At 49.0% G+C, this 16595-nt stretch overlaps 1 protein-coding gene across 2 annotated transcripts in view; it reads right to left on the bottom strand.

Moving 5' to 3' along the window:
* Nucleotides 1-16595, bottom strand: part of TERT (telomerase reverse transcriptase) — a 121079-nt gene that overhangs the window by 61123 nt on the left and 43361 nt on the right. For both annotated transcript variants that reach the window (XM_075315027.1, XM_075315028.1), the window contains exon 5: nt 4020-4202. In XM_075315027.1, the coding sequence (XP_075171142.1) occupies nt 4020-4202 (183 nt within the window). The remainder of the gene's footprint in view (nt 1-4019; nt 4203-16595) is intronic.

Below are 16595 nucleotides of genomic sequence, written 5' to 3'. Positions count from 1 at the left end.
CCGGGGCCCGCTTCACCTGTGGGGAGCAGAAATATCTTAGTTGCTACAACCATCCACTCCAAAGGTCAGTGACAGCAGCGGCGGCTAATCCCTGGCCGTGTGCCGCAGGTGGCGTCATGAGACAAACATCGATCATCATCCCCCCCTCTTTTATTGTATGCCTCGGGGCCACAAAGACGGGCAGGGCCACCCGTGACATCCTCAGACCCGACATCACCGGCCAGGCGACGAGTAAAGTTCACCCCTTGCCCCGTGGGTGCTACAATGTCATCAGACCAATCTCCCCTGCAGGTCCTCTTGTCATTGGTCCTGCCGACTTTAGACACTTCGCTGGCTGGATCTGGTGCTGCTCCTTCCAGAGCCTATCCCACCTGAGCCAGTAGTGCTGCTCTCCCGAGCGCGCTGAGGCTTGCTCTTTTGTTGCCTCTTCTGAGTCCCAGCCTGTGCTGTGTTGTTTTTTTTTTTTTTGGCATAACAGGAGGTCATTGTTTGATCTCTGTGTGCCGCATCCATGGCTCCCTGTGATGATAGAGGTCAGAGAGGCTACCTCTTTCCACAACCATGAATGTCGCCATCGCTCACATTCCATTCAGATCGACTGACCGATAATAGCGATCTGAGTGTGGTGACCGCAAACATGGCTGTTAGCACACCTCTGTCAGTGACAGCTGTCGACACAGAACTGTCACTGTGTGGTTACACATCATGGTGCCGGAACAGACACCAGCTCATGATGTGCTATGTATGTGATTAGTCGTTCTGCTAACAGTGGTGGCTGCTGTTGCTCCTTGTCCATTTTACTGGAGGGGTTAACCATCGGTTTGTTTCACCTCTGCTAGGGCTTTAAACACACAGCCCCGGTCACTTCTGGGAGGTGACGTCAGTAGCACTTCATCCAGGAACACCCTATAGCAAGGGATGTTCTCAAATCTGTGAAGACTCTCTCGTGCATGCGCAGACGAACAGACGATGGCTGGCCATACACAAGATGGCGTCATCTTACACGCTGCTGCTGCTGCTACTACCAAGCACCCAGAGCATCAGGGCAGACTCACATAAGGACACGGAGGCACATTCTGGGCAAGACTCGTGCCACCACTCACCCACTGGCACCTCACGCCATGTAAGACGGTGTCGCTGCTCCTGCATCGCTGGAGCGTGGGTGGCATTGCTACTCACAGGCACAGCCCCCATGGTCTGCTGTGGTGCGTCTTCAGACCTGCCAGAAGGACAGCGTTGCTGTCCCTTGCTGAGAGGAAAAGAAGGCGGCTGACGCTGACACACATAGACAAAGCCCCCGTGGGCCTGCTGTGGTGTTCCCCTCAGCCGGCTGTAGCAGGACCCGTGCCACTGCCAGAACTGACCAGCCAGGGATGGGGTACTTGGTGGCTTCGACCCCTAAGGGCCATCTTGAACCGCCGCTCCTGGAGGTTCCCCGTTCAAGGACAGGAAACCAACTGATGCGGGGACAGGTACCGCCCCTATTTATCTTGTAGGTTTCCTGTCCTTGAAGGGCAGATCCTTTCTCTCGTGGTGCTGTCATGGGTGCTGGAAAAAAATGAAACACACATACACTGTGGTCTAGTACAGGTCACTTAGGGTATACACGCTGTCTTTTTACTGGGTTTTTTAAGCGAAAAATGAGCAAAAACTCCAAGATTTTTTGGATAATATAAAGCATTCCGCGCAGTTTTTTCTCCAAAACGTCTAAAAAAAATGCAAAATTCCGCTATCTGGAGAAGCCTCTTTAAAAGGAACCTGTCAGGTTCCATATATGTTCTAACCTACAAGCATGGTGTTGTGTGACCTAGAAACCCCATCCTACCCATCCCTGTGTTGTAATATTGTGTAATCTAATATATAAAGGTGAATGTGTGTGTGTGTGTGTGTGTGTGTGTGTCCGGGATTGGCATCTGCACCGTCGCAGCTACAGCCACAACATTTTGCACACTCACACGTATGGACCCCGAGAGCGTCATAGGCTATGCTTCGAGGGGAAATTTTAACCCCACGCTTTACAGTTATTCACCAAAAAACCTGTCTCCATTAAAGCGAATGGAGCTGGGAGCCACAGTGCAGCCAGAACTTCAGAAGAATGCGCAGCCACGCCCTTATATGGAATGTTGGCATGTCACAATGCAGCCAGGGAAAGAGACAGACACAAACAGGGTAAGAAACAGACATAGACAGGGTAAGAGACAGACACAGACAAAGAGACAGACACAGACAAAGAGACAGACACAGACAAAGAGACAGACACAGACAAAGAGACAGACTTACAGTGAAAGAGACAGAAAGAGAGGGAAAGAGAGGGAAAGAGAGGGAAAGTGACAGACAGGGAAAGTGACAGACAGGGAAAGTGACAGACAGGGAAAGTGACAGACAGGGAAAGTGACAGACAGGGAAAGTGACAGACAGGGAAAGTGACAGACAGGGAAAGTGACAGACAGGGAAAGTGACAGACAGGGAAAGTGACAGACAGGGAAAGTGACAGACATTGAAAGTGACATACAGGGAAAGAGATTGAGACAGACTGAGAAAGAGATAGACAGGGAAAGAGACAGACAGACAAAGAGAGAGAGAGAGATATATACAGAGGGGGAGACAGACAGAGAATGGGAGAGAAACAGAGAGACAGTTACTATCCCGGGCAGCGCCGGGTGCTATGTTGTGAGGCGAAATTTTAACCTGCGCGTTCCAATTTACCAATCAATTTTGCCCCTATCTACATAATGGAGAAAAAGTGAAACGATAAGTGTTGGGGGAAAATTGACAGCTGCCAGATGTGAACAAGGGGGACTTAAAGAATGAGAGCGATGGCGCCAAAGAGTATATACCGTACAGTTGCTAAGGTGGGGCCCCGACATGGGATGCTCACCACACTCGGGGATATGGACACACACACACAAAATGCGCCACACACTACCACGTGCTTAAACACATATACCACCCTCAGCACACATCTCACCACACATACACCAACCTCGCCACATAATCGCCCTAAAACACACACAAGTCTGGTATTATCCTTCAAAAATAAAAATCTGATTAATAAGCAGCCAAACTACAAGAACAACAAATGTACCACATAGGAAATACGGCAGCTGTCAGTCACATGACCTGTCTATATGTGTATGTGTAAGCTAATATATACTGTCAGGGGGAGGGCTTTCTGTTGCCTGGAGATTTATCAGGCTGCCAATAGCAACCAATCACAGCTTAGCTTCTATTTTGCTACAGTTAATTAATCTGAGCTTTCATTGGTTAATATAGGCAAAAAAGGACAGTCTCAGTATGTGTGAGGTCATAGGATGTTAAATCTGTGTGGAATATCTGTTGTGGTGTTGGAAATATATGCTGTGAAATGCTTCTATTAGCTTAGTTTTTACCTTTTAATAATTACATTTCTGTCTATTTGTTTTGTGGTTTTTGTGTGCAGAATACAATTTTGTTAATACATTCTATTTTGTTAACAGCGATTATTAACACGGGCGAAGCCGGGTAGTACAGCTAGTATGATTTTATAAAAATATGTTTTATAACTTACATGTTCACTATGTAAATAGGAGAGTCTCTAGTCCCTTAGGCATTGCATCGCCCCGTGGGCGTTTACATGCTTTCCGTAGTATCACGCCCCTGTGGGTGCAATACCATGCATTTACAAGAGCCATGTCACCGTCAGCTCCTGGAGATCCCGCGCGTGCGTGCTTGCCGTTCGCGCAGCCTTCATATCTGGGTGTTTACTTACCGGCTTCACAAGCGCACTGTGCATGATCAGAAGACTCCTGTGGTTCCGACCATGCGCAGAGCGCATCTAAAGCCTTAAGTAAACATCCGGATATGAAGGCTGCGCGAATGGCAAGCACCCACGTGCGGGATCTCCAGGAGCTGACATCACAACTGTAAATCCATGGTATCACGCCCCCATGATGACCCATAATGTCCTAATTGAGTTGTATTTAGGAAATGTTGTAGCCTTATAAGCAGAAATAATCCATTTAACATTATATTGTATATACCTTTACAAAGTAAAGCTTTATATTTTCTGATTTTGACTCTTTAAGCTCTAGCACATATCTTCTCCATTTCTTGTAAATGTCATCCAGTCCAAACACAGAGGAACCAATCAAGTAAGACGACTTATTTCTCTCATAATTCAGAACACTAAAGAGGTTTCGGACTTGAGTGTTGAAATGCTGAATCTGTAAAAATATGAGAAATGATCATGGGCACAAATGTGAGAAAGAACTGCAAAGTGACAAACTTCTTTTAAAATTACCTAAAAACATTCCGTTCTACTCCACACCAAGATGACAGAATGAAAACACATTGAAAGGGGGTTTATGGTTTGATTTGAAACGAACAGTGGGAATCCTGAAAAAGGAAGCTATGCTTGTCACTGGAACTTGCTCTCCATTCCAGTGGCACCAGAGTCAGAACATCCACCAGTCACCGGACCCTGCAGCCGGCTCATCAGTGGCCAAACAACTCAATCATCACATGAGGTCTGGCAGAAAACTCCAATGGTAACTATTACCTCTTTTTCTTCTTTTACAAGAAAGGCTTCACAGTAGTCATTTTCAAAAGGACTGGAAAACCGTTTTAGGCCCTGTGCGCACTTACCGGATTTTGCCACGGATTTTCTGCGGATTTGCTGCATGTTTCACTGCAGAAAATGTTCATAACATCTCTGCAGTGAATCACGAGCAAAACCTATGGGAAAAAAAATCCTGTGCGCACTAGGCAGAATTTGACAGCTGCATGATTTGCATGATTCCCGCAGCAAAAACAATTGCATGTCAATTCTTTTCCGCACGTCGCTGCGGGATTTCACTCCATTGACTGCCATGTAATCGTGAAATCCCGCAGGGAATAACGCAGGCAGCAAATTCTGTGTGGTTCACTGCGTTTTCCTGCGTTATTCCCTGCGGTATTTCGCGGTTTACCTGCGGTAATGAACATCGCTTGCCTGCGGTTTTGCAGGGAAGTGATGTCATTATGACAGGAAGAGGAAGCGGAGCAGAGAGTAAACACACACACATCACAGACACACACAGACATCACAGACATAGAACACAGGCGCAGACACAGACATATAGAACACACATAGAAATCAAACGGAAATATAGAAAAAAAAAAAAACAACATGTGGGCTCCACTGTATATTTACTGTCCAGCCGAGGTAAGCACACAGCGGCGGCCCGGTATTCTCAGGCTGGGGAGGGAGAGGGGCAGGGTTAATGTCCGCCGCCTCCCTGCCACCTCCCGCAGCCGAGAATATCAGCCGCAGCTGTCCCGGGTCTGTCGCATGCATTATGCGACAGTACCGGAGTGTCCCTGGCTCTTCCTGCTGCCGTGATGCTGTGGCAGTCAGGGTAATACAAGGAGTTAATGGCGACGGATCACCGCCATTAACTCCAGGCTTGATCATGGCAGCGTCTATGAGACAGCTGACATGATCAACCCGTAAGTAAAGTGAAAAAACACACACCGAAAAATCCTTTATTTTAAATAAAACACAAATAAGCCTCGTTCACCCTTTTATTAACCCCTCTCGAAACAAAGCTCCGACGTAATCCACCGCTCCGGCGTAATCCACAGGTCCTGCGTTGCTTACATCCAGCCGCGACTGACACACAGTGCTGAATGAATGCAGGCTCGCAGCGAGAAAGCAGAGGTAATTACCGGTCATTTCCCACGGCCGGTAATGTGAACTCACTACCAACCATGAGAAATGCAGTGATCTGTCCTCGATCTATCTATCTATTCTTCTATCTGTCTCTTTATCTATCTATCTACTATCTATCTCAGAAGGAAATAATTATTTTTTTTTTCAATGTGCTTTATTGCATTGAATGCAATAAAGCATATGTACCAACCCGCACGCGGCAAAACCGCGGCAATACCGCTTACAATACCGCGGTAAAACCGCAGCAAACCGCATGCGGTTTTTGGGTGCGGTTTGCCGCGTTTTTTTTACCGCGGGTGCGGTAATCTTTCAGTGCCTGCGGAATATTCTTGAGAAAAATTCCATTTTCCAGTGCGCACATAGCCTTAAAAACATAAGAAATTTTGAGAGCAAAATAAAAATACTCTCGTATCACAACTTTTAGAGATCTGTAAGGTTTAACATTTTTGGGATATGGAGCGGTGTTCGAGTTTGTTTTTTGCTCTCCACGCTGATGCTTTTATTGATATTAGTTTGGGGTATATGGATGTTTTCTTCGCCTTTTATTAAATTATTGCCTGTTTTTTGCGGCAGCTGAAAAAGTGCAATTCTGGAATTTTGATCTTTTTTTTGTTACGCTGTTTACCAATCAGATTAATTTTATATTTTGATATATAATCAGACTTTTCTGAATCCAGCCATACTTAATATGTGTATTTTATTTTTATTTTATTTTCAGTGAGGCAAAGGATGGATGGTTTGAACTTGTTTTATTTTTTTCATATTTTTAAAAACTTTTTTTTTTACTAGTCCCCTTAAGGTACCGTCACACTAAGCGACGCTCCAGCGATCCCACCAGCAACCTGACCTGGCAGGGTTCGCTGGAGCGTCGCTACATGGGTTGCTGGTGAGCGGTCACACAGGCAGATCTTACCAGCAACCAGTAACCAGCCCCCAGCCAGTAGCGACACGTGGAAGCGATGCTGCGCTTGGTAACTAAGGTAAATATCGGGTAACCAACCAGATATTTACCTTGGTTACCAGCGCACACCGCTTAGCGCTGGCTCCCTGCACTCCTAGCCAGAGTACACATCGGGTTAATTACCCGATGTGTAGTCTGGCTATGTGTGCAGGGAGCAGGGAGCCGGCACTGACAGCGTGAGAGCGGCGGACGCTGGTAACGAAGGTAAATATCGGGTAACCAAGGAAAGGGCTTCTTGGTTACCCGATATTTACATTGGTTACCAGCGTCCGCAGAAGCCGGCTCCCTGCACATTCAGTTGTTGCTCTCTCGCTGTCACACACAGCGATGTGTGCTTCACAGCGGGAGAGCAACAACTAAAAAATGGTCCAGGACATTCAGCAACAACCAGCGACCTCACAGCAGGGGCCAGGTTGTTGCTGGATGTCACACACAGCAACATCGCTAGCAAGTTGTGCCTCAGCAGCGATGTTGCTAGCGATGTTGCTTAGTGTGACGGTACCTTTAGGGTGCTTGAAGCTGCGATAATCCGATCAGATAATCCAATCACTTGCGCTATACAGGGCAGTGAATCAGCATTTCTCTGTATATATTATATATAGAAAAAAAAAAAAAGCAATCTTCAATGAATGCTGACTTACAGCCAAGACGATTGTCATGACAGACACAAGGGTCATCAGCTGACCCCTGGCTGTCATGACAACCAATAGGCGCCCCACAATCATGTCACGAGAGTACCAGTGGAAGCGAAGAATTATGAGAATTATGCACCCCACCCTGGTAGAGTGTTAAGTGCTGCTGTCAGACACTGTTGGGATTTAACTGGTTAATAGCCATGGCTAAGAGCCAAGTGTCAGATGAATAAATCAGCCAACATGTGGAGGGAAAGATGCAGGCTCGTTGTGCAAGCCCGCATTAAAGGCAGGGAGACAACATATGATGTACAAAGCACATCATGGGTCATTAGGGGGTTAAGGATCAGGGAAGTTTTCATTTTAGTACTTTCGTGTTTTTCCTGGCCTGCTTTCAAGAGCCCTTACTTTAATATTCTGTCAACTTAGATGTAAGAGGGGCTGCTGATAAGTCTTTGGCTTTGTGATCTTTTTTTGTTTCTATGGTAGCGAATGTTACATCACATGAAAGTCTTATTTGTCTAATATAGGTTTTCAAAATTTTGTGTTTGTTGCTTATGGCAACAGTGTTTTACGTTCGCGGGAAAACAAAATGGCAGAGTCTAATGCGATATTCTCAGCAACTGAGAGCAAAGTAGTGATAAAATTCTAGTTTCTACAAGGAAAGTCCACAAAGGATAATGATATTCATTTCCCAAGAAGCTGCAAAAACCCTAGTACATGCCCTTATTATATCGTGCCCAGATTATTGCAACCTCCTGCTCTGTGGCCTCCCTTCTAACAGTCTCGCACCCCTACAATCTATTCTAAATTATGCTGCCCGGCTAATCCACCTGTCCCCCCGCTACTCCCCGACTTCTCCTCTCTGCCAATCCCTTCACTGGCTTCCCATTGCCCAACTACTCCAGTTCAAAACACTAACCATAACATATAAAGCCATCCACAACTTGTCTCCTTCCGACATCTGTGACCTAGTCTCCCGGTACTTACCTGCACGTAACCTTCGATCCTCACAAGATCTCCTTCTCTGCTCCCCTCTCATCTCCTCTTCCCACCATCGCATCCAAGATTTATCCCATGTCTCCCCCATATTCTGAAATGCTATGCCCCAACATATCAGACTCTCGCCTACCATTAAAAACTTGAAAAGGAACCTGAAGACCCACCTCTTCCAACAAGCCTACAACCACCTCTACCCTAACCTACTGTATCCTCACCTATTCCTTGTAGACTGTGACCTTGGGACCTCTCTACTCCTGTACCAGTCTGTGCCTTGTATGGTTTATGATTATTGTACTTGTCCTTATTATTTATACCCCTTTCACATGTAAAGTGCCATGGAATAAATGGTGCTATAATAAAAAAAATAATAATAATAATAATAATAATAATAATAATAATCATGGTGATATGTCGCAGACTTTGGGGGATCAAAGCCCTTCATATTCTACAGTGAAGAACTGAGTTGCCAAATTTAAACCGGGCCACTTCAGCACCAAGGATGAGGAACGTTCTGGATGACCGAGGGTGGTTGTTCCAGAGATTGTCGATGCTGTGCACAACTTCATACTGGAGAATCGTCGAATTTCAGCTAAAGCAAAAACGGATTTTTGTGTACTGACCGTAAAATCGTTTTCTCTTAGCCATCATTGGGGGACACAGGACCATGGGTGTTATGCTGCCTATCCATAGGAGGACACTAAGTAAATGCAAAAAGCATAGCTCCTCCTCTGCAGTATACACCCCCTTGCCGGGCCAGGCAGTCTCAGTTTTAGTACACAAGCAGTAGGAGAAAAAAGCAGTAAAAAACTTCTCAACAGAGGAACATGAGAAAAGAAGAGTCAAAACCAAATAAGGTACTGAGAGAACCAAGGCCCAACAGGGTGGGTGCTGTGTCCCCCAATGATGGCTAAGAGAAAACGATTTTACGGTGAGTACACAAAAATCCGTTTTTCTCTGACGCATTATTGCATACAATATGGATACAGGACCATGGGACGTCCTAAAGCAGTCAATGGGTGGGAAACATAAAAGACGACAACACAACCCAAGGACTAGGAACCAGTCCCAGACAGCCTGGAGCGCCTACTGAGAGAGGTGCTCTACTGCCGTTTTCAGAATTTTCCTACCCAGATTTGCCTCAGTTGAAACCTGGGTATGGACTCTGTAATGCTTTGAAAAAGTATGTAGGCTAGACCAGGTCGCAGCCTTACACACCTGTTCCACTGAAGCCTGATGCCGAATGGCCCACGAAGCGCCAACTGCTCACGTGGAATGAGCCCGCAGCCCACTAGGAATGGGCTTGAGTTGCAGGCGGTAGACTTCCTGGATCGCAGAGCGAATCCAGCGAGCCAGAGTCGCCTTTGAAGCTGCCTGTCCCTTCTTAGGCCCCTCAGGAATGACGAACAAAGAGTCCGTTTTCCTAAAGGGGGCTGTCCTGGATATGTAATATCTGAGAGCTCTGACGAGGTCTAACGAATGCAGAGACCTTTCCACCCTATGAACTGGGTGTGGACAAAATGAAGGCAGAACAATGTCCTCGTTCAAATGAAACGGGGTAAGAAGGAAATCCGGAAGGGGGCGCAGAACCACCTTGTCCTGGTGAAAGATCAGGAAAGGCTCGCGGCAAGAGAGTGCTGCTATCTCCGAAACCCGTCTGATGGACGTAATTGCCACCAGGAATGTTACCTCCCAGGACAGAAGAGCAAGGGAGGATTCCTTGAGCGGTTCAAAGGGAAACCTCTGGAGACCATCCAGAACGAGGTTGAGGTCCCATGGGTCCAGCGGCCATTTGTACGGGGGAACTAGATGGGAAACGCCCTGGAGGAAGGTCTTGACTTGCGGTTTTTGAGCCAGGCGGCATTGGTAGAAGATTGAGAGCGCTGAGACCTGCCCTTTAAGGGAACTGAGAGCCAACCCCGCTTGCAAGCCAGACTGTAGAAAGTCGAGAATTCTGGGGATGGCCAGAGGCATAGGCTGGACGTTAGTTTCTCTGCACCATGAAAGGAAGATCTTCCACGTACGGTAGTAAATGCGGGATGAAGCAGGCTTTCGGGCGCTGATCATGGTGGAAATAACCGTGAGGGAGAATCCCGCTCTTGTTAATACCCAGGTCTCAATGGCCATGCCGTCAGCTTCAGGGCTCTGGAGTTCTGATGGGAAATGGGCCCTTGGGTCAGCAAGTCTGGGATGTCTGGAAGGCGCCACGGTGCGTCTGTGAGCATTTGTACTAATTCGGCGTACCAGGCGCGCCTGGGCCAGTCCAGTGCTATCAGTATCACCGGGACTCCCTCTGCCTTGATCTTCCTGATCACCCGCGGCAGCAGGGGTAGAGGTGGAAATATGTAAGGCAGGCGGAAGTGGTGCCAGGAGCAGACTAGAGCATCCGCGCCGGTGGACTGCGGGTCGCGTGACCTGGCTTTGAACGCGGGTACCTTTGCATTCAACCTTGAGGCCATTAGGTCCACGTCTGGTGTGCCCCAGCGAGTGCAGATGTGTAGAAACACATCTGGGTAGAGAGACCATTCTCCAGCGGCCATGCCTTGGCGACCTAGAAAGTCTTCTGCCCAGTTCTCTACCCCCGGTATGTGTACCGCTGATATCACTGATCCCGTCGATTCGGCCCAGCTGAGAATCTTGTGGGCCTCAAGATAAGCCGCTTTGCTGCGGGTGCCCCCCTGCCGATCGATATAGGCTACAGCTTTCGCATTGTCTGATTGGACTCGAATCTGACGACCCGCTAGCAGAGGGCAGAACGCTCTGAGTGCGAGGAAGATTGCGCGGAGTTCCAGGGTGTTTATGGGTAGGGAAGACTCCTGGGGCGTCCAACGTCCTTGAGCAGTGTGGTGCCGGTACACTGCTCCCCAGCCTAGGAGGCTGGCGTCCGTGGTCAGGACCAGTCAGTTCACTGGGAGAAAGGATCTCCCCTTCGATAGGGATGAGGACCGAAGCCACCAGCGGAGTGCGTACCTGACTGAAGGCGTCAGGTGAAGATGTCTGTCCAGGGAGAAGGGGCTCTTTTCCCAGGCCGCTAGAAGGGCTAGCTGCAGTGGGCGGAGGTGCAGTTGAGCAAAGGGTACTGCTTCCATAGCCGCCACCATCCTGCCGAGCACTTTCATGCTGAATCGAATGGAGCGAGACTGAGGACGTAGAAGGCAGCGTACCGCTCGTTGAAGAGCGATCGCCTTGTCCTGAGGGAGAAGGATCAAGCCCCGACAGGTGTCCAGGGACATGCCCAGAAAGGTGATAGATCGTGATGGGACCGGGGATGATTTGTCCAGATTCACTAGCCACCCTAAGCGGGATAGGGTGTCCACAGTGATCTGTACGCTGGTTGAGCAGTCGCGGAAGGAGGGGGCCATGACTTTGGTGAAGACCCTTGGTGCGGTGGCAAGGCCGAAGGGTAGAGCTACGAATTGAAAGTGGGAGTCCTGAATTGCAAAGCGGAGGAACTTTTGGTGATCTGGGGCGATGGGTATGTGCAGGTACGCGTCCTTGATGTCTATGGATGCGAGGAATTCCACTTCGACCATGGATGCAATAATGGACCTTAGGGACTCCATTCTGAATCTCCGTACGTGCACATGCTTGTTTAGGTGTTTTAGGTCCAGGATGGGTCGAACTGACCCATCCTTTTTGGGGACCACAAAGAGGTTGGAATAAAAACCCCCGAACTTCTCGTCGTCTGGGACAGGTATTATCACTCCTGCTGTTAGAACCGACTCGGGGGTCGGGTCTGAAATTCTATGTGGTAACCGGAAGACACAAGGTCTCGCACCCATTTGTTGTCTGAGGCGGCCGCCCAGATGTGTTGAAAGAGCCGCAGTCGACCTCCTACAATGAGTTTGTTTTCCGGGGCGCCAAAGGAGTCATGAGGGGGAAAACATCGTGGCCGAGTCTCCCTAGTCCTGGACTGTTTCGGTCTAGGCTGCCATGACGAAGTAGGTTTCAGGGAGAGCTGAGAAGGTCGGTCCCTGCGTAGTCCGCGGCTGGTGGCGTGGACAGCACGGGGTGTCGACCAACCAAATGAGTTCCAAAAGGAGCGAAACGAGGACTGTGGACATCTGTGAAGGACGTCCTGGACTTCAGCTGGGGGAGGGAGGTACTCTTTCCTCCCGTGGCGTCAGAAATGAGCTTGTCCAGACGTTCGCCAAACAATCGGTCTGGAAAAAAGGGGAGGCCCGTGAGAGACTTCTTGGAGGCAGAGTCCGCTCGCCATTGTCGGAGCCAGAGAGCACTACAGATGGCCATGGTATTTGAGGCGGCAAACGCTGCGCAGGTAGCAGCGTCCATGAGGGCCTGCATGAAGTACTTCGCCGCAGCGGAAATTTGAGCTGTTACCTCTGTGAAGGTATGAGTGAACTGGGATTCCTCAAGCGAAGTGTTAAGGGATTCTGCCCAGACAGAGATCGCCTTTGCGACCCACACAGAGGCAAAGGAGGGCGAGAGGGAGGAACCCGCAGCCTCAAGAGCAGAGCGGGCGAGGTGCTCCACCTGTCTGTATGTCGGGTCCTTGATGGAGGAACCATCGGGTAAAGACAGGAACGTCTTTGTGGTAAGGCGGGAGACCGGGGGGGTCGACAGAGGGCGGATCAGCCCAGCCCTTAGGAGCAGGTGAGGCAAAAGGGTACTGGGACTTCATGAGTTTTCGGTTACCGAAGCGCCTGTCAGGCTTCTCCCTTTGCTTTGTGAATATATCCTGAAACTCAGGGTGATCAGCGAAAACCTTTTGGGTTTCCTTGCCATCTTAAAGGAGACCGCATGGTCAGTGGTAGTGGATGGGGGATCCTCCACATACAGAGTTTGGTTGATTGCTGCTATAAGGGAGTCTATTGCAGTTTGATCATCTGGGGAGGCTGAAACCTAGGAATCCTCCTGGTACAAACAGCATTCTCCCTCCTCCAGCTCTTCAGAAGCCGTGGAGCGTGTGGGAGAGCCTGCCCTGTGTGCTCCCAAGGGAGAGCCCGCTGGAGACACCCGACCGCGTACTCTTTTCCTGATCCCTGCAACCGGTGAAGCATGTGCTCGGATTACCTCAGAAGGATCCTACATAGGGGTATCCTCAGGCTGTGTTCCGTCCAGGGACCCAGAAGGGTGTGGAGGACGACATTGCATAGCCAGCACCAGGTTCTGTGACAGTTTTTCCATGGATTGGGACAGAAACTGTGCCCATTCCGGTGGGCTGGGAGCCCTAGGCTCTGGGCTGACGGTTGCGGTGGTGGTGGCAGGGGGGTCTTGGAGGGCTATAGGGGCACAGGACTCACAGAGAGAAGAGGTGTGTTTACGTGGTAGCTCAATGCGGCAGGCAGTGCAGGCTGAATAATAGACTATGTGAGCCATAGCCCTCTTAGTGCCTTTTGAATTCTGCATGTTCCAGATAGAAGTATGCTAGGAGGGGGAGCAATGCTCAGCAGAGCTACAGTGAGCAGCACCTTACCAGAATCAGCCGATGGCTGGAGATCTTCCCACGCTTTCCTGGGGGGGGCTTATCGCGGCCACGGGGGGCGGGGCTTAGCGCTAAAAGAGCGCGAAGAAGTAGTCAGTGTGCCCCCCCCCACTGTGGGTAGGAAAAAAACCGGCGGGAAAGGAGCTTCTGATAGTTTTCCTCCCTCTCCCTCCAGTCAGCACACAGCGTGTCACTGGTGGTTATCAGCCGATTTTTCTGCTAGATCAAATAAACAGAGCAGATAATAAAAAGCCGAGTCCCTGAGCTCTGTGATTCTCTAGCCACCCCCTCCCCCCTGCCACCGGGAAATTATCTGTGCAGGAGTTTGCAAACAGGAGGGACTTCCCCCCTCCTCCAGCCAGCAAGCTAGGGAAAAGTTAACACTGTGTGTTCAGGATTCCTGGGGCTCTCTTCCTTGCATTAGCCAGGGACTTTCTCATAATAAATACTGTATATTCAGCCCTGGGAGCCTTTTCTCCCTTTGTCTGGGAAACCAGTCAGGGGGGATCTCACCTTAAACACTGCTTCAATCCAGGCAGTGACAATAGCAGAGTCAGCTTGCTGTATACGGTCACAACGGTACCATATTCAACTCAGAGCCTGCAAAGAGGGGCTGAGGAATTGTGCCTCTGCCCTGGGCTTTGGAAAATCGGTGTCTATGAAACCCGTCGTCCAGCCCAGGATCCAGCGTCGCGGGAGGCGGTACGTGTAGGCAACACTTCACGTTCCCGCCCGTTGATGGTAGTGGGAGATCGGTCCCAAAAGGAAACAGTCGCCCTCAAAAAATAACAAACCTTGAAAGGAAGTGCCTCCTATATACACTAAGCTAAAACTGAGACTGCCTGGCCTGGCCAGGGGGTGTATACTGCAGAGGAGGAGCTATGCTTTTTGCATCTACTTAGTGTCCTCCTATGGATAGGCAGCATAACACCCATGGTCCTGTGTCCCCCAATGAGGCGTCAGAGAAACGAAGACATCATAGGGATTCCCGTAAACGTTTTTGTGTCATTATCCATGAACATTTGGACATCAAGAAGCAATCTGCAAAGTGGGTCCCCCAAATGTTTGACAACAGATCAGAGAAGCATGCGAGTGAAAACTTCCCGGTCCATTTGTCAGCGTTTCTGGACTGATAAGAACTTCCTGGATGGACTGGCCACTATGGATGAGACCTGGATTTATTTGTATAACCCCGAAAACAAGGAGCAGTCAAAAGAATGGAGGCACAGTGGCTCTCCTCATCCAATGAAGTTCCGGGTGCAAAAATCAGCCACTAAGGTCATGGCGTCTGTGTTCTGGGAAAAGGAGGGTGTGCTGCTAATGGACTACCTTCAAAAGGGTTCCACCATCAATGAAGATATTACATTGAACCTTTGGACCAATTGAAGGCAGCTATGAAGGCCAAAACGTGCTGCAAGCTATCCAAAAGGAATCTTGTTCCTGCAAGACGCCGCCTCTGCTCACACTGCACAAGCGACCACGGCAAAACTGGCAGAGCTGGGCTTCTAGCTGGTTGAAGACCCACCTTAATCACCAGATCTAGCTCCCTCCGACTATCATCTGTTTCCAAACCTGAAGAAACACCTCAAGTGTACCGAATTTCACACCTTTTCCAATGCCATGGCTGCTACAGATGCCTGATTTGAGTCACAACCGAAATCCTTTTTGCTAAGCTTACACAACTTGGAATACCGATGTAAGAAGTGTAGTGACGGGGGCGTGGCCTGGACGGCAATGTGAGGAGACGTGTCTCTGGAGTTCTACTGCAAACACCCACAATAAATACCTCGACACCGCTGTTTTAATCACTGCCTCAGCCGGCTGTCTGGAAGATAAGGTGGTGGGGACTTGTCTGGGGTGAGTCTGGTGGATCCGGAGAGGTGCCATGGTCCGTCGCAGGCAGAAAGATACTGGAGGCGGGAAAGTCCCCAGCTCTCAAGATGGTGCCATGATAAGGAAGGAAGATGAGAAAGCTAATGAAGCCTGTCAGCAATAGATGCAGGTCGCTGCAAGGCTGGAGAAATTTGCCTGGAATTCATAGAGATCCCTGCTGCATACAGATAATGGAGGTGAGGAAGAGGAGTGGATAGACGCTGCCAGTTCTGATGAGATGGGGGATGGTGGAGAGCAGCAAGATAATACACTGGAGGTGGAGAAAGCACATAGTGCAGAGGAGACTACAGAAAACCCCACTCTAAAGGACGTTTTTGCAGTGGTGTCCTTTTTTAAAGAAGCTCTGACTAGCCTGACAAAACAAGTTACAGAAATACAGGTATAGGTGGCTGGTATTAAGAAAGACCTCAAAAAAGCCGACCTGAGAACAGGAGCTGTGGAGGAAAGAGTTGGGATAACAGAGGATCATATCACAAAACTACAAAAGTCTGAAAACACATTTGCACAGCAGATAGTTGAAATCATGGCAAAAAACGATGACTTAGAGAATCGCTCTAGAAGGAATAACATCAGGATTGTTGGCATCCCTGAGAAAGCGGAAGGAAGAAACCCCACTGATTATGTAGAAGGCTGGCTCAGGGGGAAAATTGGTGCTGATGCCTTATCCAAGCTCTATGCCGTGAAATGTGCACACAGAGTCCCGATGCAGCCACAGCGAGCGGGCAGGGGCCCTCGCACTATACTAGCTAAGCTCCTTAACTACAGGGACAGGGACACTATACTGCGAAAGGCAAGAGACATGGAGGATCTTACGATTGACGGACAGAGAATTTCCATATACCCGGACAATTCCATTTCTGTTCAAAAGCTACGTATGACTTTTACTGGAGTAAAGAGGCGTCTGCGAGAGATTGGGGTGCAATACTCAATTATGTTCCCGTCAAAGCTAAGAGTGACGGCGTTGGAGCGGGTGCA

Source organism: Anomaloglossus baeobatrachus, chromosome 6 (genome assembly GCF_048569485.1).
Source record: "Anomaloglossus baeobatrachus isolate aAnoBae1 chromosome 6, aAnoBae1.hap1, whole genome shotgun sequence".
Lineage (NCBI taxonomy): Eukaryota > Metazoa > Chordata > Amphibia > Anura > Aromobatidae > Anomaloglossus > Anomaloglossus baeobatrachus.
The sequence above is the reverse complement of the archived record's forward strand: the minus strand, read 5'-3'. Positions and strand labels throughout refer to the sequence as shown.